General features: G+C 43.3%; 1 protein-coding gene across 4 annotated transcripts in view; it reads left to right on the top strand.

Annotated features, from left to right (window-relative positions):
* The window catches only part of ABCA1 (ATP binding cassette subfamily A member 1), an 89,332-nt gene that overhangs the window by 44,236 nt on the left and 18,185 nt on the right, over positions 1-26,911 (top strand). For all 4 annotated transcript variants that reach the window (XM_058828229.1, XM_058828230.1, XM_058828227.1 and 1 more), the window contains 15 exons: positions 4,300-4,476; positions 11,624-11,710; positions 16,124-16,364; positions 16,928-17,067; positions 17,308-17,424; positions 19,679-19,867; positions 20,716-20,921; positions 21,010-21,186; positions 21,790-22,012; positions 22,364-22,585; positions 23,146-23,350; positions 23,872-23,985; positions 24,446-24,617; positions 25,150-25,281; positions 25,798-25,937. In XM_058828229.1, the coding sequence (XP_058684212.1) occupies positions 4,300-4,476; positions 11,624-11,710; positions 16,124-16,364; positions 16,928-17,067; positions 17,308-17,424; positions 19,679-19,867; positions 20,716-20,921; positions 21,010-21,186; positions 21,790-22,012; positions 22,364-22,585; positions 23,146-23,350; positions 23,872-23,985; positions 24,446-24,617; positions 25,150-25,281; positions 25,798-25,937 (2,542 nt within the window). The remainder of the gene's footprint in view (positions 1-4,299; positions 4,477-11,623; positions 11,711-16,123; positions 16,365-16,927; positions 17,068-17,307; positions 17,425-19,678; positions 19,868-20,715; positions 20,922-21,009; positions 21,187-21,789; positions 22,013-22,363; positions 22,586-23,145; positions 23,351-23,871; positions 23,986-24,445; positions 24,618-25,149; positions 25,282-25,797; positions 25,938-26,911) is intronic.

The following is a 26,911-nucleotide window of genomic DNA, read 5'->3' as shown; positions in this document are numbered from 1 at the left end:
TTGTTTTTTAATGGAAGTAAAACATTAATTAAGCTGCTAGTGCTGTTCTGACTGTTTTCAGTCATTCATCTTGGACTGGAGCAGGGTTTCTAGGTCTTGCTCTGCCTTATACTCCTGTGCAGCAGCAAGAGCTCTACTTATTTTGTAGCCAATGCATGAACACAGACACACTGTAAATTATGTAGCACAATAGTCCTACTATCCTGAGTGCTCCATGATTGCAGTCATAAATATAGCCAGTGGTGACCGTGGGCGAAAGCCCTGTCTCAAGATGGCTGTCACTGTCAAGCTTGTAACATGTTTTTTGCTAGGCTTGATGAATTAGTCCACCAGCATCCTTTCTAACAAAGAAGTCAAAGACAGAAATCAAAGGAAGACCCAGTGTTCTCTTGAAAGAATGCAAAAGATGGTATGCAAAAGGAGGAGGAAATCCATTTTGATCCTCAACTCCATATCAGATCTTTTCATTGAAGTGGAATGGATTGTCCTCTTAGCCTTTGTTTTCTTGTAGTTACAAATGCTGTCTCTCTTTACACACATTGTCTTGTTCTTCAGTGAATTCTTTCAAGCCATCTGTTTTAGTGCCATTTGATAAGTTATCCTACAAGTTAAGGACACATTCTACTGAAAAATATAAAGCAGAGAAGAAATTCTTACCCATTTTAGGCTACAAGCTTTGTTTTACTTGAAATTAATTAGATTAAGATAGATTCATGCTACAGATTATTCTGGGAATACAGATAACTGGAAGGCTGCAGCCGCAGCATTCTCATCATTCTCCCTAAATTAGTGGAAAGGCAGAAAGATTTTCAAACAGTCAACAAAACCTCACTGTACCTTGTGTGACTGCCATACTGTATTGGCTGTATATGGAAATGGAAGGAGGAAAAAAGCTTAGTTTTTATCTAAATATTGTGTCTGAAGGCTGGTGAAAAGATGATCAGTGTTATAAATGAAATCAGACAAATTTTATCAATAATGATTTTACTGAAAAGTTTGTAAAATCGAATTTTAGAACAGCCACAATCAAGGTCAGCACCAAGCCCGGGGTTGGTGCTGGGTGAACTCAGAACCAGTCTCTGTCCCACTGTCTCCTCCAAGTTCACAAACTGTCTTTCGGAGAGCTGAGTTTTATACAGATTTTTCGGCCTGAGGCTATGCAGCTTCAGTTTCTTTATCTTTCTTGTGTTGTTACATATTTATATTTCTGCTGCTGGTTTGTTGATGAGTTTTCCTAGAAAGGAAGAGTAGTTTGAGTAGTTTTTTTGGGAATTGGACATTGAGATGTATGGTCCTGAGGATTTCAACTAGATCAGTATCAGGTGTTAATTGCTGGGTCTTTAGTAGGCTCGTCTTGCTTGGGTGGACCCATCTCTTCTTGGTGTTATCTTAATTGCTGGGTCGTTCTCTTGCAAATTCCTGGGTTTCCAGCAACTGCTTTTGCAATCTCAAGTTGTTTGTATTTTATACATAAAACATGCTTTTATACTTGATCTTATATGTATACAATAAAACACAAATTATACCAACATATATTATAATCAGTCACCTAGTTCTTCCTTGAGTGCTTCAAGCTGTGCTCTTGTGTAATTCTTGAGCTGATTCTTTTAAAGCACTGGGAATGATGCTGCTAAATCACAACAGCATTCTGTGCTCGGGGTTGGCAAGAAGAGCTAATCTGATCACCAGGACATTAAGCTGGAGAGCAGAGCAGTGGCACACCAAATTTTCTTTGAGCACTTTTCTAATACAGATGGTAACTGCAGATGCTAGACCTCTCCCTTCCTGCAGAATGACTTTGTCTGACTCACAAAATGGATGTCTTTGATTTTGCTGGAGATTTGGTTTGGAGATCTGACCTCACTGCTGAGCTGACTAGTGACTTCAGTATTAATAGGCACTATTTGTTAGGTCTCTGAATGAGTGGGTCACAGATTGAGTCAGGAGTCATGTAGCAAAAGGGCCTAACCAGAGAGCTCCAACATTTCACAGCAAACACAGCCTTCTTCTGCAGTCTGTTCGTGTCCTGTGGCTGTTCAGCAAGGCCAGAAGTTATGATACACAAGTAAGGGGCTAAGGTCACCAAGGAAATGGGACTGTTCACTGGTATTACTGTAATGACAGCACTCTGGCATGTCCAGCAGTGTATCCAGCATACTGATATTAGTGCAAACAGATAACAACAACCAAAGCTGTGTCTTGATGGACATGTTGCTTCCTGGAGCTGAGTGGCTCAGCCTTGTGTTTTTCCAGCTGTGGCAGGTGTGTTCAGAAGGGTGTGGGATTTGGAAGGTGCCTGGGTCAGCAGTGGGCAGGCAGCTATGTAATCAAGTCTGGTATGCTGCTGATGTCCAGGTGTGGTCAGACAGCTCTCGTGTGACTTGGAGGTGGGTATAGGTCGTGTCCCTCTGAAAAGTTGAAAGCACAATGAGGTCCTGGGCCAGTGCTGCAGCATGATGCATTGAAGAGCAGTGAAGAGTAAATAGTAATGGCCAGTGCATATTCTGCTTGGAACAAATCTCTGTTTCATGATGCAGGAAAAGTCCCAAGGAGCGAATTATATGATGTGTAAGGACAGAACAATTACCTATGACTACTTTCAGATATGAGCCTGGCATTTTGAGAGTCAGGGGACCAAACCGATCATTTGGGATGTATTTTTGCCTGCTGAAGATACCATGGGCTCAGATGACTGCAAGTGGTTAGAGAACTTGCTGACTTGGAATGGGTGTTTCAATCTGGAATGGATAGGTAGAGTGTTTTCTCTAAGGTCTTATGCTATGGATCTCAGTGGTTGAAAAGGGCAGCTTCTCTCCAAAAGAGTATTTTTTGAGAATGGTGAAAGGTTGGTGACCTTCACTTTTTGTGAGTGAATGCTGAGGCACTGGGAGACACTGTTTTTTTCTAAAGGAAACCTTGTTCTGGGAGTTCTATTTCAGTGGCCCTTTTCAAATACCTCCTTTTCAGCATGGCTGTAACACTGGTATTAATATCTCTCCTGGCAAGAAAAAAAGCATCCCAAATTTTCAAAAGGCAAGTCTTTTTGATGTGAGAGCTGTGCAGCATTGAAAAATCCTGTTTTGGGCATATGAATACAGACCAAACTTAAAGGTTTGCATAAGTATTGTATTAAAAATCCCTTCTCTCTCCTGTCAGTTCATTTGCTTGTTTCCTGAACCTAATGCACTTTTCCACCCAGATTGTGCATACCCCTTTGGTTTTGACAAATGAAAAATTTAATCTCTAAACTAGCCTGGTTTAGGAGCTGCTAACACTTCTGGAATGTAGATCAATCCTCTTTAGTTGTTCTAAGTTGGGCAATGCACACTGGGTCTTACAAAATGACAGAAAGAAGTATTTTAGTCTACGGGTGTTGTTACCTGTGCATTTACAGTAAAATGGTTCCATCTGTGTAGCCCCAAAGCAAACAAAAGTTTCTTTCCAATAGTGGAATGTGGATATTTTTCCTTGTTTATCACCTTAGAGAAGTATGCAGCTTTTCGACATGGACTTCGTTGTTCAGCAAACATGAAGCTGGTAACTGACCTTATTAAAAGAATTTGTTTATCAGGTCTGAAACAGTCTGGTGATAACTCAAAGGGATTTTATCAATTTTGTTAATAAGGTGATTGCATGTGGATTAGGAAACATTATTGACAAGGAAACCATTACCTTAAGAAAAATATGCTTGTGAAGGAAGACTCTAGGATCTTATCTCATTGGTTGCAGCCAGTAAGATAAGTTTTTTTGCTGATACATTATCTGCACAAAAACACTGCAAAATGTTTGTCTCAGCGGTTAGTGAGTAGATACTTCAAAGTTAAGGGAGATGATTCTGAATCATTACTGCATAGAAAATGTGGCTGGCAGATATGTCTAAGTAGTTTGGGACATAGGTCTTTTGCCCTTCACATAGATTTGCCAGACTTGTGTCTGGTCACAAGCTTTGTTTTTCTCTGTGGCTCAGTTCCCAGAAGACTGAATGTTAGGCAATGCATGTACCCTTGGTTGGAGGAAATGGCTGCTGTGGAGGACAGGATCACTGCTGCTTTGTGCATATTTGCAGGGAAGTGAAGAGAGACCTGCCTCCCCCAGGACTTCTCTCCCATGTCCTCAGCAGGGAAGAGTTTTTCCTGGAACAGTTGCGTATGATTCGGTGATGCTCAGCCTGTAGAGAAGAATGCCCCCTCACCTCTATCTGGAAATATTATGAATGGTTGGCTTTGTCTGAGCAATAACCAGTTTTTTTATTGGAGTCTTAGATGAAGGCAGACTTATGTGCTTTTCCCGCTTTCATAGGTCCTTGTGTCTGGTTATCGAATGCGCCTGCGAAATCTCTGCAATAGCTCGACATCTTCTGAATTTCTCACGATCCAAAATCAGACAGCAGCCTTCATTTGCATCTTGTCAAAGGAAAAACTCCATGCAGCTGAGCAAGCCTTCCGTGCTAACCTGAATCCTTTGAAGCCTCTTCAGGTGAGTTCACTGGCCCCACCAGTGAGAGTCTGTCACTGACACAGTGACATTTCCCACGTCATTAAGTCTAGTAACTCATCCCTGCATTTCCAGAACTGTTTAGAGGAAGTTAGGAAGAGCAAAGATGGTTAGTGTTTGTCATAGGAGCATGAACAGCATTGCTTCTTCCTGTCATTCTTACCCTTTCTGTTCAGTTTGCTACTTGCAGTGCATAAGTGTGTGTGGTCTCCAGCTCAGTTTGTCAAGAGGAAAGTCTTTATGCTGCACAATAACAAACAGGCTCTTGTTTGTACTGTGTTTTAGTACAAATGTATCTTGGCTGGAATGAGCCCAGTTATAAGTCTGGCTTGCGCTGAGCGCCAAAACCACCACCCTCTGCCCTTAGCATGGAGCCACTGAGTGCAGAAGTTTCTAGCCACCGACAGACCACAACCTTTAAGCAGGTTTAAATCATATGAAGTGGAATCAAGTTTTAAAGTCCTGTTTCAAAAACTAACCAACAGAATGAGCACTGGAGGAAGAATTCATTGAACTTCAAGAAAATACATTATTTACAGGGTGACTGGAGACTAGAGCAGACTTGGATCTAGGAAAATCCAGTGATGTTTTGCTACAGATCTGCAATATCTGTTAAAATATGGAAGTTTGAGGAATTCAGTGCTGGAAATGACAGTAGAGTAAAGAAAGGGCCACAGAACCAACTCTGTTACCCACTAAAACAAATCTTGTTTTGTCTGCTGTGTAAATTTTCAGATTTGATAAGCCTTTCAGTACTCAAAGACATGTACCTCTTGCTTGGCTTTGTCCCCAGTCAAAGAGGGTCATTATCAAGTACTGGAATCGTATTCCTCTTCTGCACACTACATAGCAGTCAGTGTCTTCTCTCCATAGCTCATCTTCTATTTTCCACATGTCCTCCATCTGCACTTTGTCATTCCTGCTGGAAGAGCAAGACAACCTATAAGCTTTAAGAGATAGGGTAACAGCACAAATTTGTAACAAAGACGAGCTGTTTGGAGAGGAATGGCTGGGACTTCTTTCTTGTTTTCAGTTGTATGTGAATGTACACATGTATACATATTTTACTGAAACCATTCAAAGATGCTAGAATTTTGGGGTCTGAGGGAATTGAAAATAGCCAGCTACTGTACCACACAGAATTGGTTTTATAGGCCCTGTGGAGACTCAGTCTCGCTTTTCTTATTTATGGAAGCTTCTGCAGCCTAGCTGACAGAAGCAGGTACTGAATGTCTGTGTTCTTACGTCTATATTGTTTGTTGGTGAAAGAACGCTCATAAGCCACTCTGTGCCTCTTGGCAACAGCGGTATAGAATTAAGACATTATGTGCAGTTTTGGGGGGCTTCTGAGAAGCTGGCTCATGATCTTGTCTTCAAGGGGAAAAAGCTGGAGTCCATAAGCCAGCAGTTCTAAACCTGCGGTGCATTGTCTGGTAAAGGTCCCCAGTTTTCCTCAGAAATGTGTTACAGTGTACCCTGTAGTTAAGCTTCTGTAATGCATCATTGAGTGAAATGAAAACAAACTGGCTTCAATGTGGCCAGGCAACATGTATAAATTAACTGCAGAATCACAACCAACACATTTGAAACTTAGTGTCTTTAGAGGCCCTGACCTGCAGTAACATCTTTGAACAAAGAGGGAACTTTCTGCTGGTGGACAAAGGAGGTTTTTGACACAGCTTATTGAAGGCATTGTGTGTCAAATCTTGGACATGCACACTGAAAATAGCATGCTCTTTATCTACTACAGAGCCTGTAAACCAATGCCAACAATTTGTCAAGAGATTAAATTATTTTTTGATTTTTTTTTTCTTAATTCTTTTGATGTACTTCATGTCAAGGCATTTCAGTAAGCAAAGTAAGGGTCAAGTCAAATGCAGGTGCAGTAACAATTCAGAGACAGGTTTTTAGTTTGTGTAATTGGACTTGGGCTTCAATGGTTGCACTATTTTGTGATTTATGGAGAGGCAGCCTCCTAGTACAAGAAGGTTAATACAAGGGCTTGCAACTGTGTGCAAGAGCTCTGTAAATTCAACACCAAGGGCTTAAAGTGTAAACTGGAAATTTGTACCTCTCTGATATCTAGGCAGTGAAGTGGCTATGGTTTTTTGAAATGTCTTAATACATATGACTTAGCCTGACATTCACCTGCTTTTTTTTTTTTTTTTTCCCCTCTGCATTCCTGTTTGTTATTACCTCTGCAAGATGATGCAGTAAATTTCATCATGAAATTGATCCGGATTAAAAGTGATTGACCTGATTGTATGTTTACACAAATATTTATACTAAAACATGAAGGGGAGGGTGCAAGATTGAGAGCCCTATGATCAGGGAGTGAGTGTGTGGGTTGATACCCTGATGATAACACTCAGTTCTGCTGGCTTAGTGTGTGTGCATTTACTGCCTCAGGGAAACTTAAGTGTTCTAAGTAGCTCTCAAAAATGCAGTAATTACTAGCAAATTATGGACAGATCAAGGTTTTTAAAAAAAATAAAATGCATGCATGATGAAATGCATGAGCTCTAAATGTCACAACACTGTTAAGGGTTTTTTTAAAAAATAAAGGCAGGGAATAAACAGTTTATATACATGCTCCTCAGTTCTATCCAGAGCACCTTGAGTGTCAAAAGGCAGTGATACAGTTAAGACAAGAACTTCTAATTAAAATTTCACTAGGATCCTAGCTCTGTCACTGATATTTTGTATTACTTCAATTTAGCCTGTTCTGTAGGATGAGAAACAGAGCCAAGCACATTGAGGTATGGTAGGGAGGTTAAAGTCTGTGTCCTTACGTTTTTGCATGTAAGAACCTACTCAAGGAAGACTGTTTAGATCAAAACCCAGCAGAAAATCTGGATGTAATCACAGGCCATCAAGGCAGAGGATCAGCTTTCCTTCTCTGAGTGTTCACTCCACTAGATGAAAAAGGTGTTTCAAAAAGTCAAATTCCTTATTCCATGACCCACAACTTAATCAGCCTCCATTCTCTGAAGCCTTTTGACCAACAACACTGCAGGACATGGGACATGTTGTACAAGCTCCTTGTGGACATACCATCTCTTCATGAGGCTTGTCTTGCACTGGCTGAGTGAGACTGGAGAAGCTGGTTTGAGAACAGCACTGAAGCAGTGCATCTGACTGTATGCATGCAAATTTCCTTTCTTGCTTTCTCCTTGTAGTAAGCCAGCAGTTGTCCCATAGAGGAACTACACAGTTTGGGAAAGGCTAATAAGAGCAATGGCACTAAGTTCCCAGCCATTACAACTCAGTCCAGTAGGGCATTTCTGACTGTCTTATATCATAGAAGTACCTGTTTGTATATCCCTCTGCAAATCTCCCCAGTTTTGAATGTGATTTGGCAGGGGAAGGTTAAATGAGAATTCAGATTGCTCCTGTGGGATTTCATCTCTTGGACAGCACTGCCTAATAAAGGCTTTGTCATACTCACTTCCAGTAGTATGGATTTGTAATAGGCCATGAAAAATGCTGTGGCTTGTGTACTACAGTGGTCCTTGAAAGACTGTGGGTGAGCGCATGCAAATACAATTGTTTTTTCTCCCTTTGTAATATGGATGGTATTTTGTCAAATGGTTAACATGAGCTAAGCATTAGATAATAAATGAATTGCAGTTGAAAAATGGCTTTTAGAAAAGGTCTCCTAATGTAAATATGTGCTGCAATTGAACTCATAGCTTTCCTTGGTCTTCTGAGAGTGTTTTCAGTCAAGCACAATGATATCATCCTTTTAAGCATCAGTGGTTTGAGACTTCCACTCTCAGGAAACAAAAGCAGAAGCTTAAAGCACGTGATTTTTCTGCACAGGCCAGTGGAAAGTTTCTGGTAAGATCAGTTCTAAGCTGTAATAATGATTTCAAAGCAAATGTGGCAGTCATCTTTTCTAAGGAGAAACAGTCAGCTGTATGATGCAGAATTTTGGCTGAATGTTTTGACTTCCCAACAGTTTATGTATTCTCATGTGTGTTAAAAAATCAGATTTGTCCATCCCCCTTAAGTCTCATATGACTTTATTCAAGGCTTGTCTGTCAACTCCAGCCATCTCAAGTATTTGTCACTGAGAGTAAATCTTATACCAAGCACATACAAGCACACAGAGTCACCCCACTGCACATAGTATCTCAAGAGTATTTCAGTGTTGGCTGCCCCAAAAGACAAATTTTGTGACTTGCTAGCCACTCCCACAGTAGTTGTAGAAGGCATTTGTATTCAAAATCTTCTAGAGCTTTGTCTTTACCGTGCCTAGAACAGACAGGTGATGTTTCTGCAGCACATTTCCAGTAAATGAGTCATTGCCCTCCCCAGCCTGTAGATGTAGTGCAGATACCTGCTAAAGACAGTCTCACAGTAGGAGCAGTCTTCCTGGATCTACCCTGAATCTAGAGGTTTCTTATTAATGTAATTAACTACTTAGTGAGTCACTACAAAGATGCATGTTACAGGGAAATTAATGACATGCTCATCTGTTCAAAGAAGACTGGCCCTTGTGACTGATTTATTTTTTGTTTTTTTTTTGTCACTGCAGATGACTTATGAGAGGTTTCCTGAGTGGGCTTTGAGGTTCAAGAGGTGGTAGAGAGAGTAAAGTTTCTTCCATATCAATGATACTATTACAAGTTCTGGTGAGAAATGATCTTGAAGTTATATGAATCTGTTGGGGAAGAAAGGTCAGGCTACTGTGGTATGAAAGGATAGACAGATACTCCTCGCATTTCAGAGTAAGGTTTGCAAGCTCCTTAAATCACCTAAGACTTATGTACGAGGTCATGAAAAGGTCCTGTTAAGCTCAGTGTCCTTGACTGATAGTCCAGCAGTGGCCCTTAATATGGAGGCATGTGAAAGGATGCAGCCATTGGGCATGTACATAACAACATTTCTTCAGTGTAATGTCCTGTTCTTCAGTAGCTTGCAACCCAGACTTTCTCATCTGCTGCTGGGATCTTGTTGTTTAACAACATTTGGTAAGATTTTTATGTTCATTGAATTCTTTTAAGTCTTTCTCAAGCTCACAATACTTTCAACACTTTGTAGAGTCTGCTGATTTTTTATGTTTTGACTGAGTTGTGTACAGAGAAGCTCCTTTGGTTTTGTTTTAAACGGATCATTCACTGGAAGTTTTCTAGTGCTGTATGATGAGAGAGGGCAGTTATCCCACTTCCATTCCCTATCCCACTTGCATTCCCCATCCCTCTTGTAAGTCTACAGACCTTTTTCATAACCTCTGTTTGTCCTCACATGTCTCATTGGAAGAAGTGTGGTCTATTGCTCTTCCTTCAAAAACCGTTCTTAGCTTGAATCATGGCCTTTGTCTGTACCTGAGCTTCTTCAGAGATGGAGAACCCAAAACTGCACATAGTACTTGAGAACCAGGATTGCATTGTGAATTTATGTCAATGTTGATCAGTTTTATCACTGTATTTCTGAGATCTCTCTTTTTGAGTGGCATTAGCTAATTCAGGGCCATACAAGGCGTATCTTAACGTAGAACTGTCTTTTCCCTATGTACTTTATTTTGCAGAGCTGAATTTTGTCTGGCACTTTGTAACAGTGTGTCAGTAGGAGGATGTTCACTAATCCTTTGCAACTGGATTTTTACTTTTCACTGTTCTGAACCAACTAGTATCTTCAGAAAACTTTTCCTCATCCACATAGTTCCTGAATCACCTCTGAATACAGTGATCACAAATCTATGTGGAGATTGATGAAGTATGTGGAGCTGAACAAACACATCTCCTGTTATGCATGAACCTGGAACTTTCTACCTCATGTTACTGCTGAAATTGTAGTGGTAGAGCAGATATGTAGCTTTGATATTTTCTGACTAAATATCTTTAAATATGTCTTGGAAGGTCTAAGCCTGTGGGGATTTTTAATTGCTTTTCTCCTAGCATATATGTCTTTATTTATTCAAACCTTAAGGACTGCATTTAGTAGAGATCCATAGATGTTAGAGAATCCTTGTTGACTTTGCAACAAGCTTTGGAGCAAAGACTAACTGTGCACTCAGAGAAGTTAGCTGAATTTTAAATACCCTAACAGATCAGCAGAGCAGTGCCCATTTATACCAGCTGGCACTGACCAGGTATTACTCATCTCCAGCAGATCAAGCAGAGCAACTGTAAACCTCCAGACTTTGTTTTCAGAAATTGCCACAGGAAAGAGATGAAAAGGAAGAAATTCAGCTCAAAAGATGTGTACTAAAATTGAGGGCCTTAACTGTTCATCTGTGTGTTGCAATGCTGTAACTTTAGTATGCCTTTAAATGCTGCAACACGGAGCTACTAATGTGAAATCTTAGGAATTTATTTTCATCTTCATTCTCTTGAAATGATTGTGCCCAAATGTTTTCCATGCAAGGTAGTCCAGGTATGTGAATGGAAGGGAAAAAGAATCCCACAAACCCAACTCCAGGCCACCAATTACATGTAGAGCAATTGAAAACAAGGAGTTGTCTTCAATGTGACTTCCTGCTATAGCAAATAGTTTCCTGAAAGCTATACCTTCCACTTCTGGAAGCCTATCAGTCTGGCTCTTTGGTGACAGTGCATGCCAGCTATTTCCTGGAAGCTGTTTGTTTTAAAATACACACTTGATTTGGATAAAGAACATCAAGGCCTGATGGCAGGACATGAGTGATAATAATGTACACTGCAATAGGGAGTTCTTTGCATCTGAGTTGGTATCTGTGTAGTCTCACTGAAAACCAGTACCCACCAAATTGTCTTTTCCTTCACTGTACTGACTTGGCAGCCCCTTCTTAGTACTGGCTTGCAGGATTTCACATGCTGTCCCGTAGACTGGCCTTGTTTTGTGACCTGGAATGCAAGCCATCCTTTGCATTGTAAGTGTATGTGCATGCATTTAACATTTTGTTGGTATGGTTCTGATTATGGCATCTGTGTACTTAACCTGTGGAAAGAGAAAGGGGTGATCCTAACACATTGCAGGGTGTAGAAGACCATGGTATTGTAAGTTCAAGGTTACACAGAAAGCCAGCTCCATCTTCCCTGCCAATGTAAACAGTCCTAACTGCTCTATATAAGAATGTTTATAAGAGTTTGCTTTGTTTGTGCTTTGCAGTAACTTCTAGTTTTCTTCTTTTCTCTTTCTGCAGAGACAACTTTCTTTCAATTCTTCCTTGTGGGATCTGTCAGAAACTGTGGAAGTTTTGAGAGAGAGCTTTGGGAAGCTTGTTAAAGAGGTAAGAACAGTCTTTGTGCCAGGAGCATGCATCACTGTGGTTGCTATCGTAGCCTCTGATCGAGTACAAGAGGCAACTCAAAGTCAAATCCCTGGCTTGTTTTGAAACTTTTTCCCATCCTACAGCTGTTTTCCCTGTGTCAGTGGAGGCAGCATGCTCTTTGCAACCTCTTGGCACTTCAAGTTACAAATACCATAACAGGAATTAGGACATTTTCTGTAGTGTTTTGCCTTCTCAGCAATGGCACAATGGTTGGTTGGGCTTGCAGTACATCTGTTGCCAGGTAGATGTACTGTTGCAAACTACATGTTGAGGCTTTCCTTTCTATTTTTTTCCATCCAGTTGCCAGCCTACATCAGGGTTATTACTTGGTTGTATCTACTGGGTTTCGTATGCAGTGAGCGTATGGTATGTGGAAAAGGTGCTGTGGCTTTTATAATTTAAATTAGTAGTGGCAGGCTACTGTTTCCTCTTTATCTGTCTTGCTCTTTTGGGCCAGAGATTTCTTTCCAGTCTTGTGGGGCACTCAGCACAGTGACATCACAACACTAAACATAAACAGCGATTTACATAGCCAAGCTGACATTCTAGAGACTGTAAGTATTTGTTTTTGTAGGTGAAATGATGGATTAAGAAAGAAAGCCCTGTGTACTTAAGTGTGAATCAGAAGTCCAAATCTAGGGGGTAGGGGGTGGGTGTTGAGCCAGAAATTCATCCTATTTTTTTTTTTGTCTGGCTCTGACTTTGAAGTGCTGCTGTTAGTCAAAAACATTCTCTCCCTGGAGCAGAAATCACAACCATCTAAGCTAAACAATGCCGCCGCCTCCTCCTCCTCCCTTCGCTCGTCTTCCGTCTTTGCATCAGCGCTCCGAGCTCCGCGCCCATGAACGGCAGTAACCTCTGGGAGTGCGCACCAGAGCGGGTCACTCCAGGTTAGCGTGCGCCTCACTCCCACGGAGGGGCAGCTGCCGGGAGCCTGCACCGTGCCAGCCAACAATTCCTGGCACGCACCCCTCCCTCCCCGGGTCCTACAACCTTCTGCGCAGTCCCCTTCACATGGAAATTAAGACGATTCCAGGATCAGCTTCAGTCAGGACCATGGAAGAGCTTTTGCTGCTAGCAGGGAGGCTGCCCTTCAGAGTTTGACTACAGCTGTTTCCTGTTACGTCATCTAAGCTTGGCTTTTTTTTTTGTCTGGGATAAAAATAATTGAAACCACGTGATATTCAGTTTGCTGATGTGGCCGAAAACATCCCAGGGTAATGTGCCTTTTGCTTGGCAGCTGTTTTGGGTAGGACTACCTTTTATTCTGCCCTGCTGTGCAAACAAAGGCAGCTTTTTGCTCTGTGTACAGCATGAGCTGCTCCAGATGGCTTGACCGAAAGTTACTTCTTATTGTCTGTCAGGCAGAATTCTGTGTGAAAAGGAGGGACTTGCTCCCTTGTTTCAAAGGGCAGCAGCTTGAGGGGGTGGAGAGAACTATTGTTTGTGCCATGTCTAGGAGCCCTTCTAGCAGGGAATTTTAATTAGAAAATGGTCTGAACAAAATATTTGTCTTGGAGTATGGGGATTGATTGAATCAAGGAGTCCTTGCACTCTTTAGATCAACTTCTAGGAGGGCAGATTAAACATCAAGAGCAAGAACAACTGTTTAGAAACACTTAGGGAGCCAGGTCTGATGTCTGGGAGAATAAATAGCTTAGTAACCCTTCCCATTTGACATATTTACTTCCAGAGTTGAAAAAGATCAGTTCTGCGTGTAAACTGTAAAGATGCTGATGCCAAAGACGAAACAAAATTCCTTGCTCAAGCTGTTTCAAAATAATATGTAGAAATGTATTTGCAAATGCAATCCCTCTTTAAGATGGTTAACACTTCATATGTTCATGGGAGTTAGTTTCACTTCCTATTTGAGTACCTTTGCTCATTGTGTTAGGGAGTTTATGGTAACTTTAGCTGAAGAAGCTGCCTTTTTGCTGAGTAAAAATGAGCTGTTTTAGCTAAGATACCAAAAACTCCTCAAGGGATCCCTTTGAATTGAACACTCAAATTGTCACATCTGAAATGCAGCCTTGGCCTTTTGGGTGAGGAATTCAAAAATCTTCATGAACATATGTAACAAACAAAAAAATGGTTGCATGACAGTTTTCATTCATGTTCCATGATGCCGGTGTCCTGTACCTGAACCTGTGGAGCCATATTGAGTGGCACCAGGCTGCAGGCAAAGGCAGCGGTGAGTAGCGAGGAAATGAAAGTACACTTGAATCAGTCAAGCTGGACATTTTGCACTCAGGCTTTTGCTGTTCTCACAGCTGTCTTCCATTATATCAGTGTGTCATATGCTTTTAGGCATCAGAAAATAGAGGCTCCTTCTGTAGGAGACATGTAGTAGCTGTTGCTTAGCATCCAGAATTTTTCTCCAGATGTTGGCACATCTAAAACATGCACAGTGCTACAGATGGGTCACACAAAGGGTCAGGTTTACCTCCCATGGTAAGGCCAAAGAGTTTTGAGTGTGCTTTCCTTGGGTTAACTTGGACTGAATTGTTCCAGCACACAGCTGCTTTCAGCATTGTTGCTGGCTGGCTTTACCAGCTGTCTTAGTCTTTGGTTATCTGTCACAAAAGTGACAGACCAGTGCAAAGTGAGCAAAAGTGGCAGATGGTCTTGACTCTGTTATTGTCTCTGAAAACAGGACAGTTGGAGCACAGCATCTAATGTTCTGAGACGCAGTTGATGAGAAGTTACAAATAGGTGTCTCAGCAGCTGCTTGCCCTGTTTAGTGCATATGTCTGTTCTGGACAACACAGTAAGAACATCCAAGTTAATGTAACCATCCAAGTCAAGAAATTAGATAAAATTCTAGAAAACCCTTAAAAAAGGGATAGAGAATCAGCTGATACTATACAAAACCCTTTGATACGGAACAGAGATCTAAGCTCTTGTTCTCTGAAAAGGGATAGCAGAACTGGAATAAAGTTGAGAAGGCCAGTTAGGACATATAGAAGTATAATGGCTTTCACAAAAGGAACAAGGGAATAGGCTGAGACTGTTCAGCTTGCAGAAGAGATGAGTTTGGGATATGACAAAGACCTATAGAGTTGAGCGGCAAGAAGTGGCATGAAGAAGAGGTAGGGATTGAATGTTCACTGTCTCTTGCAGTAAAAACAAAAAACAAAACCACATGGCACCAAATGGAGCTAACCATAGCCAGATAAGGAGAGAGAAGAGGTTCTTTCCTGTGATGTTGGATGTTAAATATTTGCAGATGTTATAAATTCTAGGAGTTTACCGTAGGACAAATTAATTGAGGGTTAGGAAATAGAAATTCCCTGAGCTGAAAATAAATGGAAGTTGGCTGGTTACTTAGAGGAAGTATCTCAGATTCTTGCCTTTGTCTTATTCCTTCATAACACCTGCTTACTGTCACCATCAAAGAGGTGATGTTCTGACATCTCAAGAAAGGGGCTCTCAAAGCAACCATGCAGTGTAGCATGCAAACAGTGCTCATGCAGGTGGGTTGCTTTTCCTGTTGTGGTGATCTTGGCCATGCCTGAGTATGGCAACATTAATGTAGTGAGTATCTCAGGCTGAGGGCAGGGCGTTTTTGTTTGCGACATGTTGCAGGTGTATTGTCTAGGTTATGCCACTCAAATGAGTCTAGAGGTACTAATAGTTCTGGCTGGTTGTATGTTGTCACCTCAGGCCTGGTGTCAGGTCAGCTGGCCAGGAGAAGGCTCCTTGTTGTAACTGGCTGCATGCAAAATTTATGCTGTGATTCAGGCTCCTGTCTGCAGCAGGGCTTGTTTCCAAGGATTTCCTGGGAATGCTGTTGACAGTGGGGCAAGGAGTTTCTGGGGCAGGGATAAGTGATGCCAATCTGGGAGGTCAAACTGGCTGCCTGGTGTAAATCACTGTGGAGGCTTGGTGGAATTGTGCCAGGCGACATTGCTGTGGCCTGTGTCTCATCCAGTTTGTGACCCATGAGCTGCAGTCACTTGATGTTATTCCTTTAATTCCTATTCTGATTCCAAGTACCCCACCCCACCTGTCCTTCTGAAGGTACTCCACTGGAATGTAATCCATTGTGCAACCAGGAGGATAAGCAGCTTCCATGTTAGAGGGCAGGGAGGCCAGGACCCACCCACAGGACTGGAAGAGAATACTCAAGAGTAAAGAACTTGGCAAGGATATATTCCAAGTACTTGCACAGAAGAGACTTCCCTCTACAGTCTCCTATTGTGGTGGTGGGGAAATGTTTGCCCTGGTTCTTACCTGTGATGTTGTGTTCAAGGGGATTCTCATCTGTTAAAAAATCTGTTCTGTGGCTTGAAGGTGCATGTAAAAAACTTTTCCTTTTACTAATTCTGTGTGATGCTTCCTTCCATTCTTTTCTCTGCCCTTCCCCTCCAGCTGCTGAGTATGAAGAGCTGGAGTGACATGAGGCAAGAGGTGATGTTCCTGACCAATGTGAATGCCTCAAACTCCTCTACGCAGATCTATCAGGCTGTGTCACGCATCGTGTGCGGCCATCCTGAAGGTGGAGGGCTCAAAATTAAATCCCTCAACTGGTATGAGGATAACAATTACAAAGCACTGTTTGGAGGGAACAGCACTGAAGATGATGTGATTAACTTCTATGATAACTCCACAAGTAAGTGTAACAATGGCATGGTCTGAGGTCACATCTACTTCATGATTGTCATCACTAGCGTTTTCCAGACTTCCAGATGAAAGCAGGTAGTCCTGAGGGACATATTCACTGTTGTTTTAGAAAGGCATGTACGTACTGTCCTGCATATGCCCTTAATGCCAATAAGTTATCAACTTTCAGAGTCTCCCAAGGACCTTCTGTAGAGTCCACAGAAAGCTGTGCAGTGGACCTACTTTAATGAGAGAGGGCGCACAGTCATGTGCAGCCTCTGGAAATCTGACCTTTTCTAGACAAATTTTGTTTGTGCCATGCACTGGAGCTGTGGGAGTGTTGCAGAACTAGTGCTGTGGCTCTTAGTATTGTAGGCTACCTGGTTGCTCCTTGTTCACTGGGCAGACAGTGCAGGCTTGGGCTAAAAGGGTTTTTTTGTGGGGCTTTGTGGTAAAGGAGGGGGTTTGTGTCTGAAAAATGCTTTGCTTTCAGCTTTGATTGTTCTTGAAGCTCTATGCCTTCTGCAGTTGTCACTGTGCTATTCAGCTACTCACCTTTGCACTCTTCCTCAGCACCCTACTGCAATGAGCTCATGAAGAACCTGGAGTCTAGCCCGCTTTCCAGGATTATCTGGAGGGCATTGAAACCCTTGCTCATTGGGAAGATCTTGTACACTCCAGATACACCAGCTGTAAGGAAGGTCATGTCTGAGGTAACTCTACCCCTGTTCTCTGATAATATAGCATTAGCTATGTCCTCTGACTGTGCAACTGATCCTCTCGTAGTTAAACTGGACCCAAACACAAGCCTAGAAAGGATTGCCTGCAAAAGCACAGCCTCTCTAATCTCTCACCTCCCATGTACTTACTGTTGAAGGCTCAATGCACCCTCTCTGCCTATGATGGGTCTCTGCCAGCTTTTGGAAATAACCTTCCTCTTCTCTTTGTGACAGGTGAACAGGACATTCCAGGAGCTGGGTGTGTTTCGTGACCTCGGGGGAATGTGGGAGGAGATAAGCCCAAAAATTTGGACATTTATGGAAAGTAGTCAGGAAATGGATCTCATTCGGGTCAGTATGCTGTCCTTGCCAGAACCACCACTGTTGTTTTTTGTAATAAGTGATGAAATATTTATTTTAGATGGTGCTGAATTGGGCAGATAAATATTATGGATGGGACCTCTTCTTGAAAGAGATCTTGATTGTACTGATCTTGTATTATGCTTGGCATTCCTTCCTTCATGTAAAAGTCTCCTGCAAACAGGAGCAGTGCACATTTAACACTCAGTTCTAATCTGCCTCTACTGGAAAATGTATTGTTTTGTCCATAGTGTTGCCCTAATGTGTCATGAGCACTTCACCATGGTTCCTCAGGTGTAGCTCTGAGGGGTGGATCTTTGCACCCTGTGCTGATGTCTTTGGAAGCACAGTGATGTAAAACTGGCATCAAGAAACAGAGGGACCACTATAGAGTAGTTTTTTCAGCTGCCTCTGCAACACAGTTGGTTGGATATCACAGTGCACCTTCTTGTATGCAGAGGCCTCCCCAGGTCTTATAAACCTTGAAATTCATTCCTTTTTTTACCCCAGTGTAATGCTCTGCTGAATAATCTGTGACATGCCCTGTGGTACTTCTCCATCAACATGACCTACTGAAGCATCAGAGACAGTTGAACAGATTGTTGCAAAGTTCAGGCAGAAAGTTGAGGTCCAAAACATTGATTTGCAGTGATGTCCTCTGATAAGTGAATGTTCCTCCTATATATGTATATATATAATGTAAAATTAAAAAAAATTTTTTTTTTTTCATTTTTTCTGAGCCTTGGGCTTTTATGGGTTTTTTTTTATTTTATGTTGCTTGTTCACCCTGTTGCCTCTGGTAGCTAATTATTGATCTTCCCAGCAATCTGGTCTTCTCTGTACCGGTATAGTAACAGGGGTCCCTTTGTTGTCACCTGTTGACATTCACACAAGCAGGAGTACTTCATTGTCAGTGCCTTGGCAGCTCCCAGACAGCATCCCCTTCAGTTGCCATGCTTCTGGGTTGACCAGCCATCACCTCTCAGCTTGCTGGGTTGTACAATCTGTTTGGTATATTTCTTCCTGCTGAGGGAGAGGAAAGTGCCTTGCTTGCCCATCCCTGCCCCTTCTAGCTTGATGCTAATGTGCCTGTGAACTTCAGGAGGGGTGATGTGTGTCCCTGGGTTTAAGGAGCTTTAATGTTGGACTCGAACAAGATGAAGTTGAGCCATTTCCCTCAAGGCATGGTGGCAGAAGTTAACCTTGGAGACCAAATGAGAAGAGAGCACTGCACATCCAATTCCTGTTTGCTTGGATTTCCTTTTTGTATGTTTTCCTTTGCTGGCTTGGTCTGTTCTGTTTTTCCAGTTTGCAAAGCTGTTTTTGTAACTGTGTGACCTACTACTTTCTGGTTTTCTGGTAACAGCAGAGTATGGAGAAGGTCTTCACCTCTCTTTCATTTTTGTTGTGGCAAAAAAACCACTTCTTGTTCTTAATCTTAAGGATTCTTGCCATTTTCTATCTTGTGCAGGTTTTTCTTTTTATCTTCCTGACTTCAGTTCAACTGTATCCTTTGCAATTACTGTTCCCTTCCTGCCTGGCCTTACAGTGTCTGCCCAGTGGACTGGTTTCTACTTCAGAGCATTAGTGCTAGGCACTGTGCATACAGTAGCCTGTCCTCAAAAAGCTACCAGTTAAACTGGGTGAAGAAAGCACTGTCCCAGACAGGAGGAAAAAGGCAGGACATCATGGCTGTACAGGACAGCTTCAGCCAGCCCTGGTGGCACAAAAACAAAACACGAAAATCACTTGGCCTCTGGTGCTGGTGTTTCTGCTCACAACAGTGACTATTGAGCCTTCAGCCATGCCTCAGTCGCTTTCCATCCCAGCCAGGAGGAGAGATTTTTCTGGGAGAAGTGAGCAGAGCTAGGCAACCAGTATTGGCCAAATGCATTTCTGCTGAGCAAGCATCTCCCTCTTCCCTGGTTTGCATGTGTGGGGTGCAGAGCTGTGCATGGCTCTCTGCTGCCCTCTCCTTGGGAGAGGGGTGGCAGGACATGGAGGCAGCCAGCCATCCTGCAAAGCACTCCGAAATGGTGTAGCTGTGCCGAGGGAGGCACATCCTTCTCAAAGGGAAGGTGAGGGGAAGGATGCCACTGTGCTGATCCTCTCAGTATGACAAAGGGCCTTTACCTGCACCTTTTTAACAGCTGTTTCTGTGTAGTGCTTTTTTTCATTATGAGAGAGGAATCTAATGTTACTTCTCACGACTTCTTTTACTTCTTTGGAAACAAATTACTTGCAGACGTTGCTGAAAGGCAAAGCCCTCTGGGACCTGCACTTGCCGGCTTCCAACTGGACAGTGGAGGATGTTGCCCGTTTCCTGTCAAACAGCCCAGAGGAATTTGAGACAGAAAATGCCTCTGTGTACACCTGGGTGGATGCCTTCAATGAGACAGACCGGGCTATCCAAACCATCTCCCGCTTCATGGAGGTGAGATCCTGTTAGTGTGGGCAAGGTGCTGGGGGAGGGCAGCTGCTTGATCTCCACTCATGCAGTTGGGTGTTCTGGAAAGGGAAGATAGGTGTTCCTCCATCCATTTTCTGGATACAATCAGGCATTAATAGAGCTGAGTAGCATGTGAGAAAATTATCAGTTGTTCGGATGCCAGTATAGATGCAGGAACCTAAACTTAGGCCTTGTTTTTGAAGTTCTTGCTTCCATCACTGTGTGTGGTTTCCTGCCCTTCTGTTACTGGGTGACTGAAAGCTGCTACTGTCTCCAGCAGCGTAGCAGCTCATACTTCAGTCTGGGGTTTAGCTGGGGACTGTGGTGAAGCTTAGCAGCTGCTTTAAACTGAGGTAGCAAAGTGAGTTGTACTTTTTGCTTCATCAGCTTGGGAGATGAGTGCAAACAGAAACAGGCCATGGCTTGTTAAGGGCCTGGTCCAAAGCCTTAGGTCTCTCCACTGATGTCTAGAAGCTTTGAATCAGACTTGATTTATTGATAACAGATAGAATAAGACTATATGTGGAAATCCATACTTGAATGAGATCCTGTAGGTAATACTGCAGTGCTGTCTAACCTCCTGTACAGAAAATTACTTTTGGGGGTATTTCTAAGTGATATATATTTGACTGGTAGGTGACTGTCAAGCAATGACAAGTCTTGCAACTTGCTGGGCTACAACAAACCACTGCAAAAGAGTCTGATGCTGCTGTCATTTTCTTGGGTGTGACATTACCATTGGAGTGTTCTTTCCCTCCGCCCCACAACTAAACAAAGTACATTATTATTTGTCAGTGTATCCCATAAATATTTCCAATTCTGTCCCTGTCTAGTGTGTCAACTTGGACAAACTGGAGCCTGTGCCCACAGAAGTCCGGCTCATTAACAAGTCCTTGGAGCTTCTAGATGAAAGGAGGTTCTGGGCTGGCATAGTCTTCACTGAAATAGCTCCTGACAGCACAGACCTTCCTCAACATGTGAAATACAAGATACGCATGGACATTGATAATGTGGAAAGGACCAACAAGATCAAGGATGGGTGAGCCCTGACATTCTTATGATCAATTGCTTACCAAGGATGGGGTGAGGAGGATTTTTAATGGAAAGGTCTTGTTCCCTTGGTGCAGGTACTGGGATCCTGGTCCCCGTGCTGACCCCTTCGAGGACATGCGCTATGTCTGGGGAGGCTTTGTCTATCTGCAGGATGTGGTAGAGCAAGCCATCATCAGGGTTCAGACAGGCACGGAGAAGAAGACAGGAGTTTATGTGCAGCAGATGCCCTACCCATGTTACGTGGATGACATGTATGTATGCAGGCTGCTTCAAAAGCTCCCAGGAGAAGGAGCTTGGGAGGCATGGGCTTTTGTCATTCCTCAGGCATGGTTTATGTGAGGAGCGAGGAGGCAACCTCCACAGTGTTTCTAAACCCTAGAATTAGGGCACTCACATGGAGGATTTATAATAGGTAATAACTTACAGAGTCCTACCCAGGAGAGGGACTGTGAGTACTGGAGTTGAACATACAAAGTACCTTCCTGAGGTGTGACCACATCCCCACATCTGATGCAAGCAAATATAGCACTGAGGAAAAAAAGCAGACAGACAGGCACAGCAGAGGGGAAAGGAGGCAACTGAGAGCAGTCCCCACGCAAGGCAGCCTTTTGCCCCGCACTTCCACTGAGTGACAGTTGCAGCTCCAGCTCCCACTCCTAACTAGCAATGTGCTCTAAACCCATCTGCCTCGCCTCACGGTGAGACACGGATCCTGTGTCAGGCTTTGCACATCAGCTGCTTTGTGCGGTGACACTTCAGCCGCCACCTTGCTCTGATAGCCCTTGAAGTGGTATCTGAAGTTGCAGTGTTCTATCTCACTCAGTTCTCCTGGCCCCTTTCCTTCATTTTCTCAGATTTCTGCGTGTCATGAGCCGCTCCATGCCTCTCTTCATGACACTAGCTTGGATCTACTCAGTGGCTGTGATAATTAAGGGCATTGTGTATGAGAAGGAAGCCCGGCTGAAAGAAACTATGAGGATTATGGGACTTGACAATGGCATCCTTTGGTTAAGCTGGTTCATTAGCAGCCTTGTCCCTCTCCTGATGAGTGCAGGACTGCTGGTGCTGATCCTGAAGGTGAGTTGCCTGGTTTGGCCTGTGGCAGCAGACTCTAGAGGCTTTAGAGCTTGCTAAGCAGTGGCCTGCACTGACACACTGGGGAGGAGTTTGTGGGTGTGTGTTGACTAGTCACTTTTTGGGAACTGGATTTTGGAACAAGACTGTGTGGCCTAAAACAACATGAGGGAATGTTGTAGATTCAGTTCTCTTGAAAAGATGCCTCTTGTACTGCCTCACTTCTGGGAAGGCTGTTGTGCAAATTGCTGCACATGCTGTGTCCCCCGAGCAGCACTTCTCCAGAGCTGTCTATAACAGAGGTACCTTGGAAAGCCTGTTCAAAACCTGATGCACTTGTTGTTCTCCTGCCAGATGGGGAATCTGCTACCTTACAGCGATCCTAGCGTGGTGTTCATTTTCCTCACAATCTTCGGTGTTGTGACTATCCTCCAGTGCTTTCTCATTAGCACTGTGTTCTCCAGGGCCAACCTGGCAGCTGCCTGTGGGGGCATTGTCTACTTCACACTGTACCTGCCTTATGTGCTGTGTGTTGCCTGGCAGGACCACATCAGCTTCTCACTCAAGATTTTTGCGGTGAGTCTTGATGAAACTCTCCTGGGCACTATTGCATGGGGGGAAGAGGCAAAGGGGGGTTAATTTGCAGTGTAAGAGTCTGTCAGGGTTGGGCTTGATAAAGAGGTTTACTCAGCCTGGTAGAAGCTGCTGGGAGGGTTTTATTGGCTTTGGTAGTAGAAGTAATGCAGCTGGACTAAGCTGCCTTGATCTCTGTATGCTGTGATACTGTACCACCAGACATGCAGGCTGAAGGAACTGCCTGCCTTTCCTCTGCACACCACTTCTTACCTGTCTGGAGAAGGATGACTGTTAGCAACCTGCGCCCTTGCAGGAAAAGCCAAAGAGTAAGGAAAAGTAAATAGAGAAACAAGCAATTCTGGATGGAGGTCCAGTAGAGATTTCAGGCCTCTTGGAATATAGACCAAATCTGCTGCTCCATATCTGCCAATACAATGACAGCTCTTGGAAATTTGACTTTTCATATGGACAATGTCCCTTAACCTTGTGCTACAACTGAGATGACTAGTTGGAGGGTAAATGTAAAAAACTCAGTGCTTGTTCATGCCTCCCATTTTCAGAGCCTGCTGTCTCCAGTAGCCTTTGGTTTTGGTTGCGAGTACTTTGCACTGTTTGAGGAGCAGGGAGTTGGTGTTCAGTGGGACAACTTCTTTGAGAGCCCATTGGAAGAAGATGGCTTTAGCATCACCACATCAGCTGTCATGATGCTGTTTGATACCTTCCTGTATGGAGTCATGACCTGGTACATTGAATCTGTCTTCCCAGGTGAGGTCTGCTTCTGAGGGATAATCATGTCTTAAGGCTTTTAAATAAATCCTTTCACCCTTTTCACTTACTAAGCTGCAAATTTGGCCCATTTTTAAGCAAAGCTATATAAAGGTCATGGGGCAATACCACCCACAGAGCAAGGTTGTTGCTTGTTGCTAGCAATGAGTGTTGCCCAGTACCAGAAGCATGATCCCATTTTGGCCATGGCTGATCTAACCCCAGAAGCTTTGCTGTACTTCATTTGTTGCCTCCTCTAAAGCTCACAGACTGTGCTGCAAGGGAGAAGTTAAGAGTATCAGTACCACATGTACTACTTAGCACCTTTCAGCACAGGATTTTTAACCCTAAAGTGAAGTTAGTTTTCTCTTACACAGAGTCTGTCAGTGTCTTCATATAGAAAGATTTCATAGTCCTGCCTCATCTGGAGACTTACTGGGGTTGGAGTACTTCCACTCTTGTCTTGAAAGCTAATAAAAGGGACCGATGCACTCAGGCTCATGCAATGCTTTTCTTTTTAGGCCAGTATGGGATTCCCAGACCCTGGTATTTTCCGTTCACAAAGTCCTATTGGTTTGGAGAGGAGCCACAGGACAGGCAGCACCGCCATCCCGACCAGAAGGGATCTTCAGAAGGTAAGTGCTAGACACAGAGCCTTTCTGAAGTGGAGTGTTCAGGTCTGCCTTTTTCTGTAATGAGTCCAAGGACAGCAGGAGCAGTACTGGCATGGATAGGTGAAATTTGTTACCCTTTTGCTATCACAGCTGATCAGGTGGGTGCATCCAGATAAACCTAAGGTACTTTGCCCACCTGAATACAGCTGGGTACTCTAGGTTCATGGAGTTGGGAAGGCCTTGTATTTTTGCTGACCCTGATAACACTGGAGATCTCCAGCTCCCAAATTAGCCCAGGAGAGAGAAAATAGCTAGACGACAACTTTTGTGGAAAATTCCAGTCTGTGAGAAAGAAATGTGGACAGTTCTTCATCTAGATCATTTCTTCACAGGCTTGGGGGAATGTAATGTCTATTAAAACTCCCATGCAATTTTTGTTAAAACCTATCATGTCTCTCTGCTTTGTTGTGTTTTCTTCCAGTCTGCAAAGAAGAAGAGCCAGTGCATCTGAGTCTTGGTGTTTCCATCCAGAACCTGGTCAAGGTTTACCGTGATGGCAAGAAAGTTGCTGTAGATGGTCTCACACTTAACTTCTATGAAGGACAGATCACCTCCTTTCTGGGACATAATGGAGCAGGGAAAACCACTACCATGTAAGAAAAAAATCATGCTTTAAGACAGTAGGGAAGTGACTGAATATTACAGCTCCTATCCATACAGTAGAGGTAGCCATAGAGCTGCAGTGTGCAAGATGGTGCACTGCCAGAGTGCCTCTGCTGGTTTAGTCTAGTTTTGCTGCTGCCTTACAGGTACATGGGACTGGAACCACAGGAGGTTCAGGTTGAGGCTGGGTCAAATGAATCTGTAGGCAGCATTTTGTAGTAATGTCATTTGTGATTCTGACTTAACAGTGAAAGAAAGCAAGTTGGTACTGAAAGAACAGGAAGCTTTTAGAGGAAAAAAAAAAGTCTTCATTCAAGCAGCAATATGAGTGTTCTTTGATCACCCCTGGAGCTTATTTCTGCTTTGGTTTATTTAAAATCCATTAGTGAGATGTTATTCAGGCTACTTTCTTGATATGGGATTTTCCCAGGGGTTCCATCCACTCTTAATTCAGCCACTCACTATTTCCTAGTGGCTGATCTGTTTCCTAGAACCTGCTGATCTGTTCTATTTTTCTTTCAGGTCCATTTTGACTGGCTTGTTCCCCCCAACCTCAGGTACAGCCTTCATCCTGGGCAAAGATATCCGCTCTGAGCTTAGCACCATCAGGCAGAACCTGGGTGTATGTCCACAACACAATGTGCTGTTTGACTTGTGAGTATCATCTGGGAGACACAGAGCTGCTGCTATCCAACAGAAATTTGGGTTCTCTAGGATACAGCTTTGAGCTTTGACAGGCCTTTTTCTGTGTGTGCATGGTGTGAGACAATAGGGTGGTGCGTGGGATTGGTACAGGAACACTCTGTTTATTAGCACATTCCTAAGTGCCTGGGACTGATCAGCAAGAGTTTATACTTTCATCTTTTGTGTCTGTTAATAATCTACTCCACTCAGCTAGGCCAAGTGTTTTCCCAGTGCCTAGTGATTTGGGTTGTTTGTGGTACTGTCAAGCACCCTTAAAAAAGGATTATTTACATGGGTGCTGAATAGAGCCACACCCTGAAGTCAGGCCCAGGCTGAGTGCACCCAGTCTGTGGCTCCTTCCTGAAACCTAAGCCCTAAAAGATTGTTTTTCTGAGCAAACAGAAATGCCTGCAGTAATGCTAATCAAAGGGACTAATCCCAGCATGGTGCATTGAGCTGTGCCCTGAGGCTGCATTTGTTCCCTAGGCTGACTGTGGAGGAACACATCTGGTTCTATGCTCGGCTCAAAGGGCTGCCAGAGAAGAAGGTGAAAGAAGAGATGGAGCAGATGGCAACAGATGTTGGTTTGCCTCACAAACTGAAAGCTAGGACAAGCAGGCTCTCTGGTAGGTTCAGATGTTTTACATTTCTCAGCCTCAGAAGCACTCCACTGGCTTTTGCAGAGGCTGTGTTATGGACCTTGATGGGATCTTGCAATTATATCTAGACTACTACACAATTAAGCATTTAAGGAAGTTAATTATTTAGTAAGTACTTAATCTGCGTATCTTAGAAGCATCACAATCTTGCACAGTCTTAAACTATCTAATGGCCATAACAAGTCACACAGTTTCTCTGAGTATTTTGTACTTGTTTCCATTGTGACATAGTTCAGATGCATTTGCTGTGTGTTGTCCAAAGCTTACTAATATATTAGGGGTTTATCAGTTTAAGTGAGTGTGGCTTGGACCATAGTCTCCAAGTCTCTTGATGTTTGTGAGCCGTATGTGCATTCCTTATGCTGACTTCTGCCCCTTCAGTTGGTGACCTGGAGTGTCCTTCTCCTTTGCTCAGGAGGGGCTGAATTCCTGTATCAGTCTGTACCAGATACGAGAGGGACTGAGATACCTTTGTCTTACTCAAGTGTCAGTACAGGCTGCACATTTGACTTTGGGGAGGGAGAGCAGGTGACCATGGTTGACTTTAGTATTGAGGAATGCAATATAATTCCTTGCTTTTGCCTCTGGAACACTTCCGTGGAAAAGGAGTCTCATTATTTCTGTAGCTCAAGTTCTGGAGACCTGTGTTCCAGGTCCTCAGATATATTTAGGCCTCCAAGCTGATGATTTGCTACCCCTGGTGCTAAGACAGTGTAATTCACTTAAGGAAAGGCATGCAAGGTGTGGCTCCCTGCAGTAGGAGGAGAGTTAGACTCCACTGAGGAAAGACAACCCAGATTAATTATCTAGTGTCCAGAAAGTAGTGGGACCCTGAAGGCCTGAAACAGCAGCAGTACTTGTTTTCCTTAGTCTGCTTTCTTTCAGAGAGCTTATTGTCCACCTTACTGCAAGTATTGCTGTTCCACTCATCTCTGCATCAG

Source organism: Poecile atricapillus, chromosome Z (genome assembly GCF_030490865.1).
Source record: "Poecile atricapillus isolate bPoeAtr1 chromosome Z, bPoeAtr1.hap1, whole genome shotgun sequence".
Lineage (NCBI taxonomy): Eukaryota > Metazoa > Chordata > Aves > Passeriformes > Paridae > Poecile > Poecile atricapillus.
This window is presented reverse-complemented; position numbering and strand designations above follow the sequence as displayed.